This window comes from Cryptotermes secundus, unplaced genomic scaffold, assembly GCF_002891405.2.
Source record: "Cryptotermes secundus unplaced genomic scaffold, Csec_1.0 scaffold1232, whole genome shotgun sequence".
Lineage (NCBI taxonomy): Eukaryota > Metazoa > Arthropoda > Insecta > Blattodea > Kalotermitidae > Cryptotermes > Cryptotermes secundus.
Genome location: NW_019719383.1, coordinates 151,820 through 170,523, shown reverse-complemented (window position 1 = coordinate 170,523; position 18,704 = coordinate 151,820). Strand labels below are relative to the sequence as shown.

General features: G+C 40.3%; 1 protein-coding gene across 6 annotated transcripts in view; it reads right to left on the bottom strand.

The window, feature by feature from the left end:
• Positions 1-18,704, bottom strand: part of LOC111866529 — a 64,800-nt gene that overhangs the window by 40,427 nt on the left and 5,669 nt on the right. For all 6 annotated transcript variants that reach the window (XR_002843165.2, XR_002843167.2, XM_023855584.2 and 3 more), the window contains exon 2: positions 7,629-10,116. Coding sequence is in view for 4 of the 6 variants with exons in the window: in XM_023855584.2 (XP_023711352.1) it covers positions 7,629-10,091 (2,463 nt within the window). In the remaining 2 variants the exon portion in view is untranslated. The remainder of the gene's footprint in view (positions 1-7,628; positions 10,117-18,704) is intronic.

The window sequence follows — 18,704 nt, the reverse complement described above, 5'->3', positions numbered from 1 at the left end:
TAAGAGCATTTTAGTGAAAGTTTCATGTTCCTATCTTATAGAATTTAAGAACAATGATGAATAAATAATTTTCGAGCAAAATTTAAATGGCCGGCTGAATATATTACCGCAGGAGCCGCGGCCGTGGAATTTAAATGACCACATCAAAGGGTTAAATATAAAAATCAAAAAGGTTATTGATCAACTAGAAAGTTGGTTTAATGTGAATCAACTTTTTGTTAACACTGACAAGACCAAAGTATTATTTTTCCATGGAAAAGGATCTACTTCTAGGAACAGACCGGTCATACGTTTATTCAATAGGGAATTAGTATATTCATCTTCGGTGAAATTCTTGGGTATTGATATCTCTGAAAATTTGAGCTGGTTGAATCACACTCAATATATCTGCCTTAAGCTGAGCAAGGCTCTATATCTGATCAAATCCTTACGTAATTCTGTTAGTTTACAGGTATTAAGAAATGTATATTTTACTAAATTTGAATCCATATTTAAGTATGGTATTATGTTTTGGGGTGGTGGAGGTAAAGAGATAGATACAGTTTTTAAAGTAAAAAAAAAATGCATAAGAGCCATTATGGGCGTTGATAATCGGGCATCCTGCAGAAGGCTGTTTGGTGAGTTAGAAATTTTAACTGTTACTTCTTTGTATATACTGGAGATTTTATGTTTTATCATAAAAAATAGAATCTATACAACTCTGAACTCTGATGTGCATAATTACAATACAAAGCATAAACATAATCTGTATGCCCAACATTGTAATACAAATCGTTGTAAGAGAAGTGTGATAAACATGGGCATAAAACTATACAATAATCTTCCTATGGAGTTAAAGAATGTATCTGATTTTAAAGTGTTTAGGAGGAAATTGAAGTGTTATTTGTTGCATAATGCCTTCTACTCTCTTCAGGAGTTTTTTTATATGTAAGATGTTGAATTAAATGACTGTAATTGTCTGTTAATGCATGTGCTGGTGGTTTTTTATATAATATATTTAAGTATTTATGTATTCTTTGATTATGTTAGGTGTGATTGTTATTAAATCTATATATTCCCTTTGACTTTATCCGACTGTATATTTTACAGTTATGGATGTAAATAAAATTATGAAATTATTATGAAATTATGAATCTGATGTCAAGGGGGAAGAACTATTATGGACACCCCCTTGAGACTCAAGTTCTTGGGTTAAAAGGGGCAGCACGAGAGGGAGCAGTGGGCAGGTCTCCTTTGAACAGAGAGGGCTGCCTCACAGATTTGGGGACTTTCTTGGAGAATACTCAATCATCTGGGAAGGAAGAAAGAAAAGGGGAGGAGATGAAAACAGACCCTCCATAAATTAAGATAAAGAAAGTGAACTTGGATGGGGGAGGAAAAGAAAACAATAAATTCATTCAAAATAACTGAGACCACAGCAAAGCAGCTATGGCAGCTCTGTGCCAACAGCCTGCTGTGGATGCGATATATCTAGCACTTATTCAGGATCAATGAATCTACTGGGGCCTAGTAAGAGGTTTAATGAGCTCAGATGATAATGCAGGATCCTGTATTTATGTCATGAGTAACATTTGTTGGATCCCTGTTCCAGAGGGATGGCATACATAAATGGAAGGAGCCACAGGAACTTATCGCTTCCTCAGCATACCTTCCATATGACAAACCATCACTGATGTAAGAGATAAGCAATGTCACGGACTACTGCAGCAGAAGGAGAAAGGAACTCATCACTGGATGTGTTGCAGAAATTTCCTCAGATTGTGTCAGAGGTGCTACAAAGAGCTCTAAGTATAGCCCAACAGTTGTGTAACAAAACACATTTGTCTATCAACCCAAATAAAACAGTAACAATACCAGGAAGAAAGACATAAGGAAACTTTAGGAACAAACTCTCTTCAGCAAAACAATCCACCTGAAGTGGATGTGAAGTGAAGTGAAGTGAAGTACCCTGAATTTATTTTAGATGAAGGGTTGATATGGAAAAAGAAGCTGGATAAGGTAATGAAATATGCCCATGAAGCCCTATGGCCACACAAAACTGTGTTCAGGATATCATGGGAACTAAGAACAAAGGTGTTCCATTGGATATACAAAGTGGTGGTAAGGCCCACAATAACCAGTTCTACCAGTGTTATAGCCAAGGATAAAATTTAAAACCAGCACAGCCAAGCTTAGCATACTGCAGAGTTTGGCCTTCTCGGGTATTATCAAAGCCATGAGGATGATTCCTACAGCTACAACTGAAGTCCACTACACCTAAAATTTGAGGCTGGAGCCTGAGCAGGAATCTACACTTCTGTTGCAGCAGACAATGGAAACCCTAATTCAAGTGGTAAGGGCATGCCTACCTGTCTTGGAGCATGAAGGAAGAACCTATCTACAGATGGGGACTGAAGAAAGTGTATCAAGATATTTATACCATAAGTTATGCATGGTGGAAGGGCAAGTGAATTCCTGCACGACTGACATACAGATGATCCCAAGACAAATTAAGGCACTGGGGTTGGGATGTATGGATACAGAACAAGGAAGACCAGCTCCAGCCTTGGATAATACACCATGGTATGCCATTAAGGCATGTGTAGCTGAGAATGTAGATCATGACTATAAAAACAGAAACATCTGTATTCTGTCATACGGTCAGTCAGTATTAAGAGCATTTAGAAGTTACCAAAACAACTCTTTAACTGATTAGGGACTGCCACCAGTCCCTTGTGAAATTGGTAGAAGATTATGGTCTTAAACTGATGTGAGTGCCATGTCACAGCGGAATCAATGTAATGGGACTGCCAACCCCTTGGCAACAAGATCTGAATGCCCATTTACAGGACCTGAATTAGCACATGGCATATCAGGAGCTGCTCAACTGAATGAACAGAAACTATAAAAAACATTGGGAGTTCACAGAAGAACACAAAAAAACTATAAAAATTAAACAGGAACCAGCTTACATGTATATGATAGTCCCATTAAAAAAAGGTGCCAGAACTAACATGAGACAGCTTCACACATGTTAATTAACTGTGAGACTCTAGCCAATTCAACATTTTGTCACTTGGGGTTTCACTTCATAGCGCCAAACAAATACTCAAATGCCCCACTAAGGCCCCCTTGCCTTCATCTGAAGTGTGAGACTCCTGGGGGGCTAACCAAGAAGGGGGTACACAACAGATCAAAAAATGGCTGCAGCATAAGGCCTGGTATAACATAGCCCATCCCTTAATCAATCAATACCCTTGTACAAAACTTCTATGTCACTTTGCTGGGGGGAGGGCGAGACTTGGCCACGGGAAATATTTGGACAAATGAGAAAACAACAGAGTCAGAAGAAAATTTCATATTGAGGACCTTCACAGTTTGTACTATTTAATCAGACAGCCCAGTAAAGTGAGTACCAATCCTGCTTTGTATTTTAGAGGTCACAGATTAAATCTCAGCCCAAAGCTTGATTATCCTGTTTTTTTTATGGCAAATACTGGGAGAGCATCTTGAATTAAGACTTCTCTCAATATCCCTTCAAGTTCACTGTACACTAATCATAATACCCTTCACAGCTAAATAGCCACTGAGACCATCATTAATTAATCAATAAACCAGTAAAGTGTACTTCCTGTCAAATAATGTTAGGATGATGAAATAAAGAAAGAGATGGGCAGTGCATGTAGTACACATGTAAATGGTGATAAAACCTGATGGGAAGAATACATGGGACATATAGATGTGGATGGGAGAACAGTATAAAAGTTGATCTTAGAAAAATAGATGAGGCACTGTATACTGGATTCATCTGGCTCAGGGGAGTGTCCAGTGGCAGGTTCTTAAGAACTCTGCTCCAGTGAGTTAGTGCTCTCTTGATTCATACTTCAGATTTCATCATTTACCCGCACTTTCGCAGGCCGGCTACTCTTCTAACACCGCATGAATAATCACCAATTGCAATTCTAGAAACTTAAGACTAAGAGGTGTAGCATAAAAATTAATTTACAGGTATTTAAGAACAAGAGCTGTAGCATACAATTAATTTCTATAAACTTATGAAGAACATCCAGACTGTATTATACATGGTGCAATCCAAAAGTTCCCGAAATTTTAATTTTGCGCGCGAATGGTTATGAGTACATCGAAATACCGCTATGTGTCTCCCCACACACCCTTCTTGAATCAGTGTGGCAAGCGGCGTCGAGTTGAGTGGTTGGGTTTATTGTTGTGTTTCCGTGAGTTTGCGGTTTTGCGATGGCTGACCTGAGAGAGCAGAGTGTCTGTATAAAGTTTTGTTTTAAATTCGGGAAAACCGCTGCAGAAACGCACCAAATGATGAAGCAAAATTTTGGTGACAACAGTTTACGCCAGACACAAACTTATGACTGGTATAAGCATTTAAAAAATGGCTGAACATCGACTGATGACGACGATTGTTCAGGATGGCCGTCAAATGGCACCACATTAGAAAATGTCGCGAAAGTTAGGGATCTGATTCTGCAAGATCGTAGACTGACCATCCAAGACCTCTTTAACACCTTGGGACTAAGTTATGGTACATGTCAACGAATTTTGTCAGAGGAACTGAACATGAGAATTGCAGCGAAGTTTGTGCCACAACTGCTGCAAAATGAACAGAAGCAGCATTGCTTGGAAGTCTGCAGGGAACTTCAACAACAGCTTCAAGAGGACCCAAACTTTCTTTCGAAGGTGGTCACCAGTGATGAAAGTTGGGTTGATGGCTATGACCCTGAAAGTAAGCAGCAATCGTCACAATGGAAGAGCCCTTCTTCACCTTGGCCATAAAAAGCTCGACAAGTCAAGAGCAATATTAAGTCCATGCTGATCTGTTTTTGATATTGACAGGATTGTTCATAAGGAGTTTGTCCCTCCTGGTCAGACAGTCAATAAAGAGTTCTATCGCGATGTTCTAAGGTGTTTGAGGGAGGACATGAGGAGAAAACATCCAGAGAAGTGGCGCACAAACGACTGGGTACTCCACCATGACAACGCACGACCGCATACGGCTTACACTGTGCAGGTATTTTTGGCTAAAAACAAGATGGCAGTTGTTCCCCACCCTCCATACTCGCCAGACTTAGCTCCATGTGGCTTCTTTCTCTTCCCCAAGATGAAAATCAAGTTGAAAGGGCAAAGATTTGATACAGTTGAGGAAGTTCAAGTGGAAATGCAGATGGTACTAAACACCCTAACAAAGTAAGACTTCCAGAATGCATTTCAAAAGTGGCAGAAACACAGGGATCGGTGTATGCGCCCCCAAGGGGACTACTTTGAAGGTGATGGTGCAGAATAGATCCAGGTAAGACGTAATAGTTGTTATTAATATATTTCAGGAACTTTTGGATTGTACCACGTATAAGGAGAATGGTAAGAAAACAATATGCAAATTGAACAATGGACAGAGAATGTAGGCACATCTCTCCCTGAAAGCACGCCTTAAATTTCACACTAGGGACCACCATATTTACACCAACTATGAGATAATTTCAAATATAAGACAATGGCAAATTTTAATGAGATATAATTTACATTTCATATTTTTGTCTTCTGTGTTATGGCATATAGTCTCCTAGGTGGTTATCAGTTTTTTCAAGGAACATACTGATTTCATCTTCATGGTGCAGATGAAGTTGGAAGCAGTACGTTCCTCTAAAACACTAGTACTCATGTACTAACTATTTGATGTAATACCGCAGAAGGTGAGCCTTAGTATGAATGTTCCCATTTTCTTCAGGACTGTCACCTGTATCCTGAAATTTATATTGCATAATTATTTCCATTTGTACGTGGTGCATTCAAGTTCTAGAGTCTCCGATTTTTTTTCACACAATAATCATATAAAAAATTTGGAACTTCTGTCACTTTTCATTGTAATCTCCCTGCAGGCGTACACATTTTTCACGTCGACGCAATGATTCCATGTCCGCTGCAAACGCTTCTGTAGGAGTCTGTTTTGACCACTTGAAAATCGCTGATGCAATAGCGGCACGACTGGTGAATGTGCAACAACGGAGAGTGTCTTTCATCATTGGGAAAAGCCAAAAATCGCTAGGAACCAGGTCAGGTGAGTAGGGAGCATGAGAAACCACTTCAAGGTTGTTTTCACGAAGAAACTGCTGCGTCGCGTATGCCCGATACGCTGGTGCATTGTCCTGGTGAAAGAGCACACATGCAGCCTTTCCTGGCTGTTTTTCTCGCAGTGCTGGAAGGAGCTTGTTCTTCAAAACATCTTGGTAGGATGCACCTGTCACCATAGTGCCCTTGGAAATGCAATGAGTAAGGATTACGCCATCGCTGTCCCAAAACATGGCCACCATCATTTTTTCAGCACTGGCACTTACCTGAAATTTTTTTTGGTGGTGGTGAGTCTGTGTGCTTCCATTGAGCTGACTTGCGCTTTGTTTCAGGATTAAAAAACAGCATCCATGTCTCATCATTGTCACAATTGATGAAAAGAAAGTCCCATTCATGCCTTCATCACGTGTCAACATCGCCTGGCAAATTGCCATGCGCACAGCCTTGTGGTCGTCCACCAGCATTCGTGGCACCCACATGGAGGACACTTTCCGCATTCACAGGTCTTCATGTAGGATTGTGTGCACAGATACCACAGAAATGCCAACTTTGGAGACGATGTTTTCCGCACTCAATCAGTGATCCTCCAAAACAATTTGTCAACTCGCTCAACCATGTTGTCAGACCGGTTGGTGCGAGGCCGAGATTGTTTTGGTTCGTTGTCACATGACGTTCGGCCTTCTTTGAACTGTCGCAACTACAAACGCACATTTTTCACATTCATGACACCAACACCACACATCTCACTCAACTGGCGATGAATTTCAATGGGTGTTGCACCACCCAAGTGGAGAAAATGAATAATTACTCGCTGTTCTTGTAATGAAAACGTCGCCATTTTAGGTATCAAAAACACTCCTAACTCTCGCCGCCACCACTAGAGTTCTGTGTGCTGTACAGTGCTGCTATCTCTGTCATTCCTTCACAAAGAGTGCACATGTATTTTAAACTAAACCGCATGTGTCTACCTGCTCCCAGTCCTGACAAAAAAAAATTGGAGACCTTAGAACTTGAACACCCCTCGTAGAAACATGTCCAATTGTTTGCATGAACTGTTCCTTCTGGGTGCATAATGTACTATTACATTCATGATTATAGAGACGATGTCCAGACACACGTCACAGAAATATATGCAGAGATACAGGAGTTCTGAGGGATTTCACTGCTGCAAATGTCTTTTAACCCAGAGAATGATGACTCACATTTAATTATTTACATATTTTTTCATTCTTTCTTTTCATTTTTAACGAAAATGAAACGTAAAAGAACCTTGATGGATGTGAGGTTCTTGCAGCTGTGACTATGAAATATCCCATTCTCTGGAATGTGACACTGTGTAGTCCAGCAGAAATTCATCGTTTTTTGAAACACAGGCAAACTTCTACCAGACTACATAGCATTACATCCCGGATCATAGTACTTTCACAAGAAAACTGTCTCATAACCAAGTGAATTACAGTGCAGTGCTGTCTTCCAGTCTCCATTTGTCACTATCAAATTTGCTCTCTGGACTGTGAAAGCTTAAGTTTAAATAATGTGAAAGAACTACTCACCTCCTGCAGAAAGGGTACATTGACTTCAGCTGGAATCCTGCATTCACTCTTAGAACGCGCACGACAACGTTTTTTTCCTTTGTAGTTATCCAATTTGTGGCAAGTTAATGTTAAATTATAATGATTCTTGGAAAGCGTATCTCTCAGGACTCGTTCTACAATTGTTTTGTATCTTCCTCTTAAATATGCCAGTGAATGCTGAATAAGCTTGCTATCGTTTTTCTTCTCTTCCAGAAAGTACTTAAATGGGTCAGGTAGAATTTCCAAGAAACCTTCGATGCTAAACTGCTCAGTATATTTTTTTTTGAGTTCAAAAGCTTCTTGTCTTTTGAGAGAGTCCTCATGTGTTGGGTACATTTTTCTGTCCAGAGCCTGGATTACAAAAGTCTTCATGGCATCCTCATCATGGCCAATTTTCTCACAAGTTTCCCACAAGTATACGGGATCAGCATTTGGAAGAATGGCAACCAAAGTGTCATACTGCATCTGAACTCTGTCTTCATCTGGCATAGGTGACGAAGTGGAGGATCCAGCCCATGGTTCTTCCAGAGTCTGGTGATATGGAGAATCATCACTCTCTAATAATTCTGTCACAATATTAACCAAAGACTCTTCCATTTCAACTGTCTGGCACAGTTCTCTTAGGTACTGAGGATCTGCATCAGGAAACATTTCTATCAAAATTGACTCATACTTCTGTTGGTTTTGTGTTAAAGTAATTTCATTAGTTGCAATATCCATGTGCGGTAAGGAATGACTTTGATCAAAGTCTCCAGTCTTCTTCTTATTTGATGAAGATTCCGAATCAACTGATTCCAGTCTTCTCTTGCGACTTTCTCCTGCAGATTTAGATGAAATTAGCTTCACACTTTCTGTGGATGATGATGGAATGAGGGTGTCAACCATACCATGAACACATGCTCGTGAAGTTCCGGTTTCAGAAACACATATTTCATCATTCCAACCATCAGAAGTATTTGTTCTCAATGCACATTCATTATTTGTATCAGCAAGTTTGGTTTGCTTATTAAGATCTGTTGTGGACATAATTCCCACCTCCCTTGCATTATCTATAACCCCAGTTCTCTGCTCTGTTGATGCACTTGATGCTGAAATACTTGGCAGATTGGCATCAGTTTCAGAAGAGATAATTTCAGCCTCAATGTTAATTCCTGGTTTGATATTTTCAAACACTTGACTTGAATTGTGTGCTTTCCTGTAAGATTTTTTAACTGTTTGATAAGTGTTTGAAACTCTGCCCTGCTCAAATTTAATTCCCTTTTGTTTGCTCATAGCACTTCCCTTTGTGTTCATTCTTGCACTTTTAGATGTAGGACAAAGTTCCCTTACATCATTTCGCTTCAAAGCTCTCATCTTCATTTCAGAATCAGATGATGTAGAAGGCTGAGGTTCAGGAAGAATGTTTGTTTTAACAGCATTCTTCTTCTCTATCTTAATTTCTCTGTCAGATGATGAACCTGGCTGAGGCTCGGCCAGAACCCGTGTTTCTGAAACAATGTGCTGACATGGGATCTCCAATATGCTGCCTATACTTCCAGAATCACCTATGGCTGAATTGCAAAATTCAGTTTCCAATTCCATTCTTGAAAATTCTTGCATTACATTCTGGACTTTATTCTGACAATCTACATTTGTTTCCAGATAAGAATAACTTTGTTCCAAGCTCTGCTTTGGAACAATGCTATTAATGAGCCTGGCCTCTTTCAACAATTCACAATGAATGTCATCTTGATCTTCAAATTCCATCCCAGAATCATCAGAATCTCTGGCAGTAAAATTATGTTGCTCCTGTTTATCTTCAACTTGAACAGGGAATTCATACTCAGTATTGTTGTTTGGATCATTGTTATTGATATCACACACAAAGTCATCATTCTGATAGGTCGAGAGAGACATAACATTGCTATTAATAGGTTCTGAATTATGTTCAATGGTGGTACTGAGGCCTGCATTACTCTCAGGTGTTGAAGCACCTGCTGCTGGTGATGCTGTGGGCTCTATTTCATGCAGATGAGAAGTGCTTTCTGTCTTACTCTGAAAAAGGCTAGTGGCGGGATATACATCAACTTCAGATACTGCTAGGACGTCTGCATAATCAGTACTGCTGTTACAACTGCAATTCATATTTTCTTTAGCAGAAGAATGTAAATCATGAACTGACAAATCTGGGGATGATACATAACAAAAACCATCCAGATAATTATTATCACTATCATCTGAAACATTAATCATGTCTCCGCTGTCCAAGTCATTTCTTAAGCCCAGAGTAACCAGTAGGTGCATAGTAACAAATTGCACCCGATCACTTCTAAAAGAATGAGTCTTTAGCAACTCATATATTTCATTGGCATCCACTGCTTTCTCAACATCAAACTTTTCTAGTTCCTTTTGAACTTGACTGACATCAGTGAGCAAAGCATTACAATCATTGACAGCAGGCATATTTCTTGTTAATACTGTGAAATTTCTGTAAAAAAGAAAAACAAAAAGTGTTCATAGAGCAAGAAAATATATTACACACCACTGAGTAATACTCTTCAAAAGGCATAGATGCATATATAATTGTGTCTACATAACTGTAAACATGCAGAAAGTTAACAAGACCACAGCAAAGGCAAACTTGTCTCCATGTCTATACACCATGAACATACTCGCTGAAAACACAAAGCTCCACACACTTTTAATCTTAGCACTAAATGGAGGTGAGAAGTCAATGTCACACAGTACTCCAATGGTCAGGACGCTCCACAGACATCTTATTCTACACATAGTAGTGAAAATAAAAATTTGTAACATTGCTGTTGGGGAACAGACTCCAGTTGTCTGTCCTAAGTCAGTGAAATGAAGGAAATTACGCACTGTGAAACTGCATAGTTTGTTGTCTTTAACACTATTAGACTGATGAAGAGGTTGTTCAGCACTGTTTTGTCATCTCACTGCCTGTGCTGCCTCAAAGGTTACTGTATTTAATCATGTTTGCAATAAGGAAGAATTACCTCAGTAGGGGTCTATATAAAAATTCACAAGAAGGGTGACAAAACTGACTCGTATTTACATACAAGGTGGCACATGAAATGATCCAGTATTTGATTTAGTATTAAATATTCAGCCACACAATGAATGATGTTTTGTAACATGGTAACACTTACAGCAGATCATGTAGATTAGTTCCCATTCTTCCTCAGTGCGCTAGTGTCGTGCTAGTCCTGCTCATGCATCCATTTACACAAGATGGCTGACAAAGGAAGATTGTAGAACAACGTATAAAAACAGTGTTGTTCTTTAATGAAATAAGAAGTGTTGTGGTCACACAGAGGCAGTTTCATGCCAATTTTCAAATGCAATGGGCGCCTTCATTCAAAATATTTCGTGAAGTTTACAACCAGTTTAAAAATGATGTTTCAGTGTTGGAGAGGAAATGTTGCCGGCCTTCATCTGTGTATGCTCCAGAGAACACTGGTGCTGTCAGAATGGCCATGTGAAGAATCCCCATTAAATCAACAACAAAGGCTGCAGCACAACTAGGTATATCCAGACGATCGTTGCAACAAATATTGAAAAAATTTGTATCCATACAAAATGACAGTGTTGCCTAAACTTACAGTTCAAAACAAATATCAGAGAATGACATTCACTGAAAAGGCTCAGAATAATGAGGTATTGTTCAATAATAATTGGTTTTCTGCTGAGGCATACTTCCACTTGTATTGTGGTTAATACACAAAATGTGCAATTTTGGCCACCATCACAGGCTCATGAGTGATTCACGAGGTGTATCATCCACCGAGAATTACAGCGTGGGTCGCTATCTCATGTCATCGACTGCTAGGGCCACTTTTCTTTGAACAGGCAGTTAACATTGAACGCTAATTAAGTATGTTACACAATAATTTTGTGCCTAAACTTCTTGCTACAAGTTTGCTGTTTCGATAGAGCCAGGCCACACACAGTGAATGTTGTTTTTGACTTTCTGCATGACACTTTCGACTGGCATGTAATCAAAAACCGATTTCCTGAAAGTTTTGCATGTGGACAGAATCGGCCTCCGAATAGCCCTGATTTAAACCCATGTGACTACTTTTTTCCGGGATTCCTTACAGAAAAGATTTTTCTGAAAAAGTCATGAATAATAATGGGATTGAGAGCATTAATCATTCAGGCCTGCAATGAGACAACCGAGGATACATGCCGTTGAGTGATCAACATCACAGCTCATGTTGAAGAAGGTGCTGGATGTAATGGTGGTCATACTGAACACTCGATTCACAGAGGATAAATCTCCATGCAATGGTCTTCCTTTTTGTATGTTAGTTCCTAGTACTGTAACTGAAATAAAAATTGTATTAACAGATCAAATACTGGATCATTTTGTGAACCACCCTGTAAATCCTTGAAGTTATGGAGGTAATTCATTCTACGAAAACTGTTCATAAAAGTGAAAATTTGTACATCAAAAATTATATTCCCATTAATTAACATGTAAAAGTTGATGAATGATTTAATCATGAGTCCCAGAAAAATCTTCCATTATTTTTAACACATGTGGTAATAGTAAACAACACTAAAATAATAGCAGTATTACTTGTTTATGATATTTACTACTGCAAATAAAACTGTATTATTTTATTCATATTTATTTTCTCACAGCTGATGCAGTGCAATGGTGCTAACAAAGCCTCTTACTTGCACATCTTCATGGATACAAAAGAAATACAGACTGTGTGTCACCATGGTAGCAACTACAATAAACAATATTAATTTATAGGTAGGTCTACTGTCTATTAAGATGTGTTCCTCCACCGTTACAAAAAAAAACTTCTTACAAACGTAAATTGTTTGTTGTAGCAAAAATGAAATTCATTATGTCAAAAGGGGGTACAAATTAAGATACTTTCTTGCAGTAAAAATTCATAATCAGATGTTTGTCAGGCAAGGGATACCTGCATCAAGATGTATCACTGTTATAAACTCCATACAAAATTGTATCCAATATCCTTCTCTGACACTTCAGTTCATATGTGTACAAAATTATTCAGGATCATCAGTCGTTTCAACATAACAGTTCAAGTACCGACACATTTTTTGCATTTGTCAGATACTGAAGAAAATCAGGAGCACAATGAGACAGTACATCAGCTATTCAGACTTCAAGAAACTCTATAATTCAGTTACAGGGTACAATGAGACAGCACACCAGCTATTCAGACTTCAAGAAACTCTATAATTCAGTTATAAGGGAAGTGTCATACAGTATTCCCATCAAGTTTTGTGAGCCCATGAAACTCGTTAAGTTTTTTAAAATGTCTTTAAGTGAAACCTATAAAATCTGTATAGGTAAACCTTTTGTCTGATAAGTTTCCTATCCAAAATGGTCTAAAACAAGGAGATGCTTTACCACCACTGCCTTTTAACTTTGCTTTTTAGAATACACCATGAGGAACATTCGGAAAACCAGGTGGAACTGAAACGGAATGGGACACAGCAGCTTCTAGTCTATGGTGATGACGACCACCTACAGGGGATAACATAATATATATAAATATTATAAAGATTAATACACAGGCTCTAACCAGTCTAGAAGCGAACACAGAGAAAACTAAGTATATGTTGACATCTCATCACCAGAACACAGGGGAAAATCACAGACTGTTTCACCATTCATAGCTTGTTGCCCACTCTATGAGTTCATCTGTCTTGTCATGGTAACAGACCAGCATGATGAAGGCATGAACAGCACTACCTAACTGGCTTCTTTAGCTGCAGCATGAGTGGCCTCATACCCTGGCAGACCAGTGTAGTGAGGTATCCAATAAAATACAACAGATTTTTGTACCTTGCTGCAGAATTTCCAAAATGACCACATGGTCCAATGTGTGAGGCACTTAGGGAGGTAACACTGCCAAGGTTGCAGCTGCAGGAACAGAAGAGCTTGCTTAGTACATGGCATAAAGTCGGGCCATAGATGCTGTGGAGGCAGTATGAAATGGAGGCACATGCAGCTGACCCTTGAACAAATGACCTGTCAGTATAAACAACTGTGCTGTCTGGATAAGTGGCAGTAAGTGTGGCAAGGAGCCAGCAGCAAGTAAGGGCACGTTTTGCCTCTTATATGTTTGATGAGTTCAAAATCGCACACTGGACATATGAGATGCCAGGGTGGGATATAAGAGTCTACTGGGAATAATACATGACAAACAGATGTCAAAACGTTGAAGAAGGGAGTGAAAATGTACATCAATAAGTTGATGGGCTCTGATATTCAACTCATTCTCTTATAGTGGGTAGGGTGATGGACCACATTAAAAGGAAGATGACTGGGCACTTTTTCTGTGAAATGTTGGGGAAGATTACTCTGCAGGGAGGGTGAAGGTTCTCTAGATTCTGCCCAGACTCCCCAGAAGGCTGGTATGGAAGGCAGTGGCATGACAATTCCCAGTGCTGTGAACAGTGTCCAGAATGGACAGTTAGACTTCAACGTGGACCTATAAACAAAGCTGCCACAGTCCAGCTTAAAGCACATTAGTGTACAGTGAAGTCAAAGCATTACCATCCAGTCTTGGTCCCGAGATCTTTCACTTAAAATGCTCAAAATGTTAAGTCACTGTTCACAATTAATGCAGAGCCTTCACAAGCGAGGTTACTGCGAGACTCTGCTCTCAAGGTGGAGGCCTAGAAACCTGACAGGCAGAAAAAGACCGCAAAGTACAGGTGTTAAGAATAGACTGAGGAAAGGATGTAAATCCTGCAATCATGTGAAGCACATGCATTGGGTTTTTTCTGTGAAGAAGGAAGATTCGTTCTGCAGAACCCAGCGTGGGAGAGAATTCATGGTGAGCTATAATCAGTACTCAACTGCAAATGGCAACATCAACAACATACAGTAACGATGAGACTGATGGACATACCATGTTAAACATCCCGCTGATGATGCCTGCATACAGAGCAACACTAAAAACCAATCCTCTTGGTAAAACATGAAAACAAATCATTGCCTAGATGAACAAGAACGTAACAATCCTGGAAAATCCTAAAAAACGAGGTACAGGTACAGATGAGCACTGGGGTCTGGTGGATGACCTGGGATGAATTGCAAAACAGCCCAAACCACTGTACTCATAAAATACTTGGCCACGGAGTTTCCAGTTGGTAATTCTTGGTTTCTGAATATCAGTGACCAAGACAGAGCCTATGGGTCAGCAAATCTGATGATCCAGTTTGGACATATGAATACCACTGGGTATGGTGTAGACTTACAGGACAGCTGTGTAAATTTACTGTGTAAATCAAGGACAGATCATTCAAGTTGGACTGCTAAGCCTGGAGAGACAGAAGCAAGGTCCACGTGTATTTGAAAGATTCAGGTCAAACCCAGCAGATATATCAGAAATAACATCAGCAAGGAGTGAATCCCAGAAAATAAGTCACCAAGAAGAATAAACTGGGTGTGTAATACGAGATTAGTCAATTCAGCAGGAGGTACTGGTACTGTGGTGGGAAAGTAGATGTTGCACATAGTAAGTGAGAGATAGGGCAGATTTAAATGGACTGGTGGCTTGCACAGAAATTTCAATGTTGACTATAGTGGTGAAGGTGGAGTCCATAACTAGGAGAGCCATCCTTCTATTGGCCCTAGCACCATCACAGCAGGAATAACAGTGGGCCATATAGCCATAGAGGTTTAATGCATGGGAAGGAGGCGACTTTCCTGGAGACACATGATGGTTGGGTTAGGCAATCAAATGTGGAAACTGTTAAGGTTCCATTGTAACATGTTCACGGTGAATGTCCAGAAGAACAGAAAGCGTTTAAGGACTACAGAGCTTTAATTGGAAAGCTTCACTTGTCTATTAATTTATGACTGCTGGAAAGATTCACCAGTGAGTCAGACATATCAGTTGGTGACTCACTGAATTAGAGCATGGCTGCATCTTCTGATAATTCTGTCCTGGCACCAGAATGAGACTGAGATCAGGCTGTATTTTTAAGCAACTCCTTGTGGTGAGTAACCCAGAAAGGTCTGCAGTCTATAGCAATCATACAGGCTCAATGCCCTGGTGACCGACATAGATGGGTCTTAGAAACAAGTGCAGTTGAGAGACAAAAATCCTGAGGCCGCCATACTTAGGTGGGGTGCTCTGTAAACTAGAGCTGCTGCAAGATGGGATAGCTAAGGTTTTAGTACTAGTACTGACCCTCTGAAGATGGTGGAGAACTGATGAATAAAACTCGTTTTCTGTCCTTGGTTTGCTCCCTTGGAATTGTATTTGTTCATCCAGAAAGAAAAAAGGAAGGGCCCTTCTTGACTCAGAGTTCCTGGACAGGCCTCTTATTCATTTACACTTGGCAACGCTTGTCACTGGAGGGGTGACCTCTGTTGCAGTTCATGCACTGTGGTTGGTTGGGCATGATGCCTCACTGCAGCCATTCTTATCAGGTTCAACACACGTGGTTCAGTATGGCCATATTGTTGGCAAAGAAAGCATCATGTTGGATTTGGGCTGTGCAATGTTCCTTTCATACTCCACTTCGAAGGTGTTCAACAATATTGGAACTTCAATGTTAGGAACAGTTTGTAGAAGGAATTGTTTCCCATCCATTTTGTCAATTAACCTATACATTCTAAACAAAACTGATCAGCAGAGACAGTCTCAGTTTCCTTATCAGCCAAACCATCCACTGATGGCAACTGCATTTAGAGCCTTCTGAATAAAACTGGTTGATCTGTCTCATTGTTTCCTCTGCATCCTTGAGTCTCATAGCTACAAATCTCCATGCTAGCATCCCTCTCTTGTAATCTGTGTGTGAACTTGAAGTCTTTCTTGTGCATTCTACAAGTTCACATCTGTTAAAAATGAGTTTCTGGCCCCACACACTTGAATACCCGACATTTCTTCATAATCTCTCATACAGTTTGGTTGCAAGCTACTTCACATGCAAGTATATTTCTGCATGTCTGACAAATTGAAATACGTTTGAAATCAAATATTATTCAACAGTAACAAATGCTGTAACATATTCCTGTGTAATGTATGTTACTTTAAACAAACCACATAGTGCTATATTGCATAAGATGTAATGTAAATGAAGGTATCAGGTATACTGAGAATATTAACTACTGCAGGAATTAAGTTTCTAAATCTAGAACTGACTATAATCAATCCTATCATACAGATTCTGGCTTAAAACACAACCCCCCCCCCAAAAATATATAAAAAATTGCCACAGCTGCAAACTGCATAATTAATGAAATCATATAGTAACATCTCAAAACTCTAGTGACAGAAGTTCCATGTTAGATGTGTTGCTTGTCAGCATGGCACAGCACATCCTCGAGGTATGGATGGAGGAGACGGCCTCCAAATACGGAGGGTAGCTGTGAATATATATAAGCAGTTGCAGACAGTCGACAAGGAGTGGTCCCTTGCCGAAGGTTTCTTATTTTTGCTAGTGGGGTGGGACTAAGTCCCTTGTACTGCAGCCACTTCTGGCCTATTGTACCAGTCCCAGATGATATAGGTGAGGGTGATTGTGGAGCAATTGGTGGAATGAAGAATGGCAAGGGAAACCGAAGTATTCGGAGAAAACCTGCCCCAGCACCACTTTGTCTACCACAAATCCCACTTGACCAGACCCGGGATGGAACCCAGGCCGCCGCGGTGGGAAGCCAGCGACAAAGAACAGTGAACTGATTTCTTTGGTTGGAAGGAGTGTCAGGGGCTGAAATTCATCGGAGGCTTTCAACATAATACAGGGACAGTGCTCTACTGCATAGAAGTGTGTGTGAGTGGATTGAGAAGTTTAAAAGTGGCTGGACAAGCGTGATGCACGAAGAGGGAGCAGGACGCCCGTCAACCTCCACCATTGATGAGAATGTTCAGCAAGCTTGAGAGATGGTACTGGTGAACCAGCGAGTTATCATTGATGAGGTAGCATGTTCTCTGCAGGTTAGTCATGGTTCTGCCGATCAAATCATCCATGACGGGCTCTGCTTCCATTAAGTCTGTGCAAGATGGGTGCCAAGAGAACTTACCACAAAGCACAAGCACAAACGTATTGAGATCTGCCAACACTTACTCGACTGCTACAACAATGAAGGCAAAGAACTTTTGAGCAGAATAGTCACAGAAGATGAAACGTGGGTCAATCACCATGAGCCAGAATCCAAAAGCCAGATTATGACATGGAAACACCCTGGATTGCCAACAAAGAAATTTAAGACTCAATCTTCTGTGGGAAAGGTGATGCTAACCGTTTTTTGGAACTCAAAAGGGCCTATACTGGAAGACTACCTGGAAAAAGGGTGTACGATCAACGGTGCAAGATACAGTGATTTGCTGGCCAACAATCTGAAGCCAGCAATTCACACCAAATGCCAAGGCCTATTGTCGAAGTAAATGTTGTTGTTGCATGACAATGCATGCCCACACACGGCTGGTGAGACCGTTGAAAACATGAACCATTTGGGTTTTGAGGTGCTGGAACACCCTGCGTACAGTCCAGATCTCACCCCTTCCAACTATCATCACTTTGGACCACTCAAAGATGTTTTACGAGGTTGTCGATTTCCTATGAACAAAGTAGTGCGTGAAGCAGTGCATAAATGGTTGCATGACCAACCGAAAACCTTCTTCGTGGAGGGAATACGAAAGCTTGTGGACTGCTAGACCAAGTGCATCGAAAGGGCCATGCCATTGCTCAAGCGGTTAGTCGCTGGCTTCCCACCGCGGCGGCCTGGGTTCGATCCCGGGTCTGGTCAAGTGGGATTTGTGGTGGACAAAGTGGCGCTGGGGCAGGTTTTCTCTGAGTACTTCAGTTCCCCTGCCAATCTTCATTCTACCAACTGCTCCACACTCAGCCTCACCTATCATCTGGGGCTGGTACAATAGGCCAGAAGTGGCCGCAGTACAAGGGACTTAGTCCCACCCCACTAGCAATAAAAAAAAATGCATCAAAAAGGGAGGAGACTATGTAGAAAAATGACGTACTTGTTCAACCCATACTTTTGTTTATAGAAATTGGAAAAACAAGAGTGCAGGTAATTTTTTGCTTCCTTAC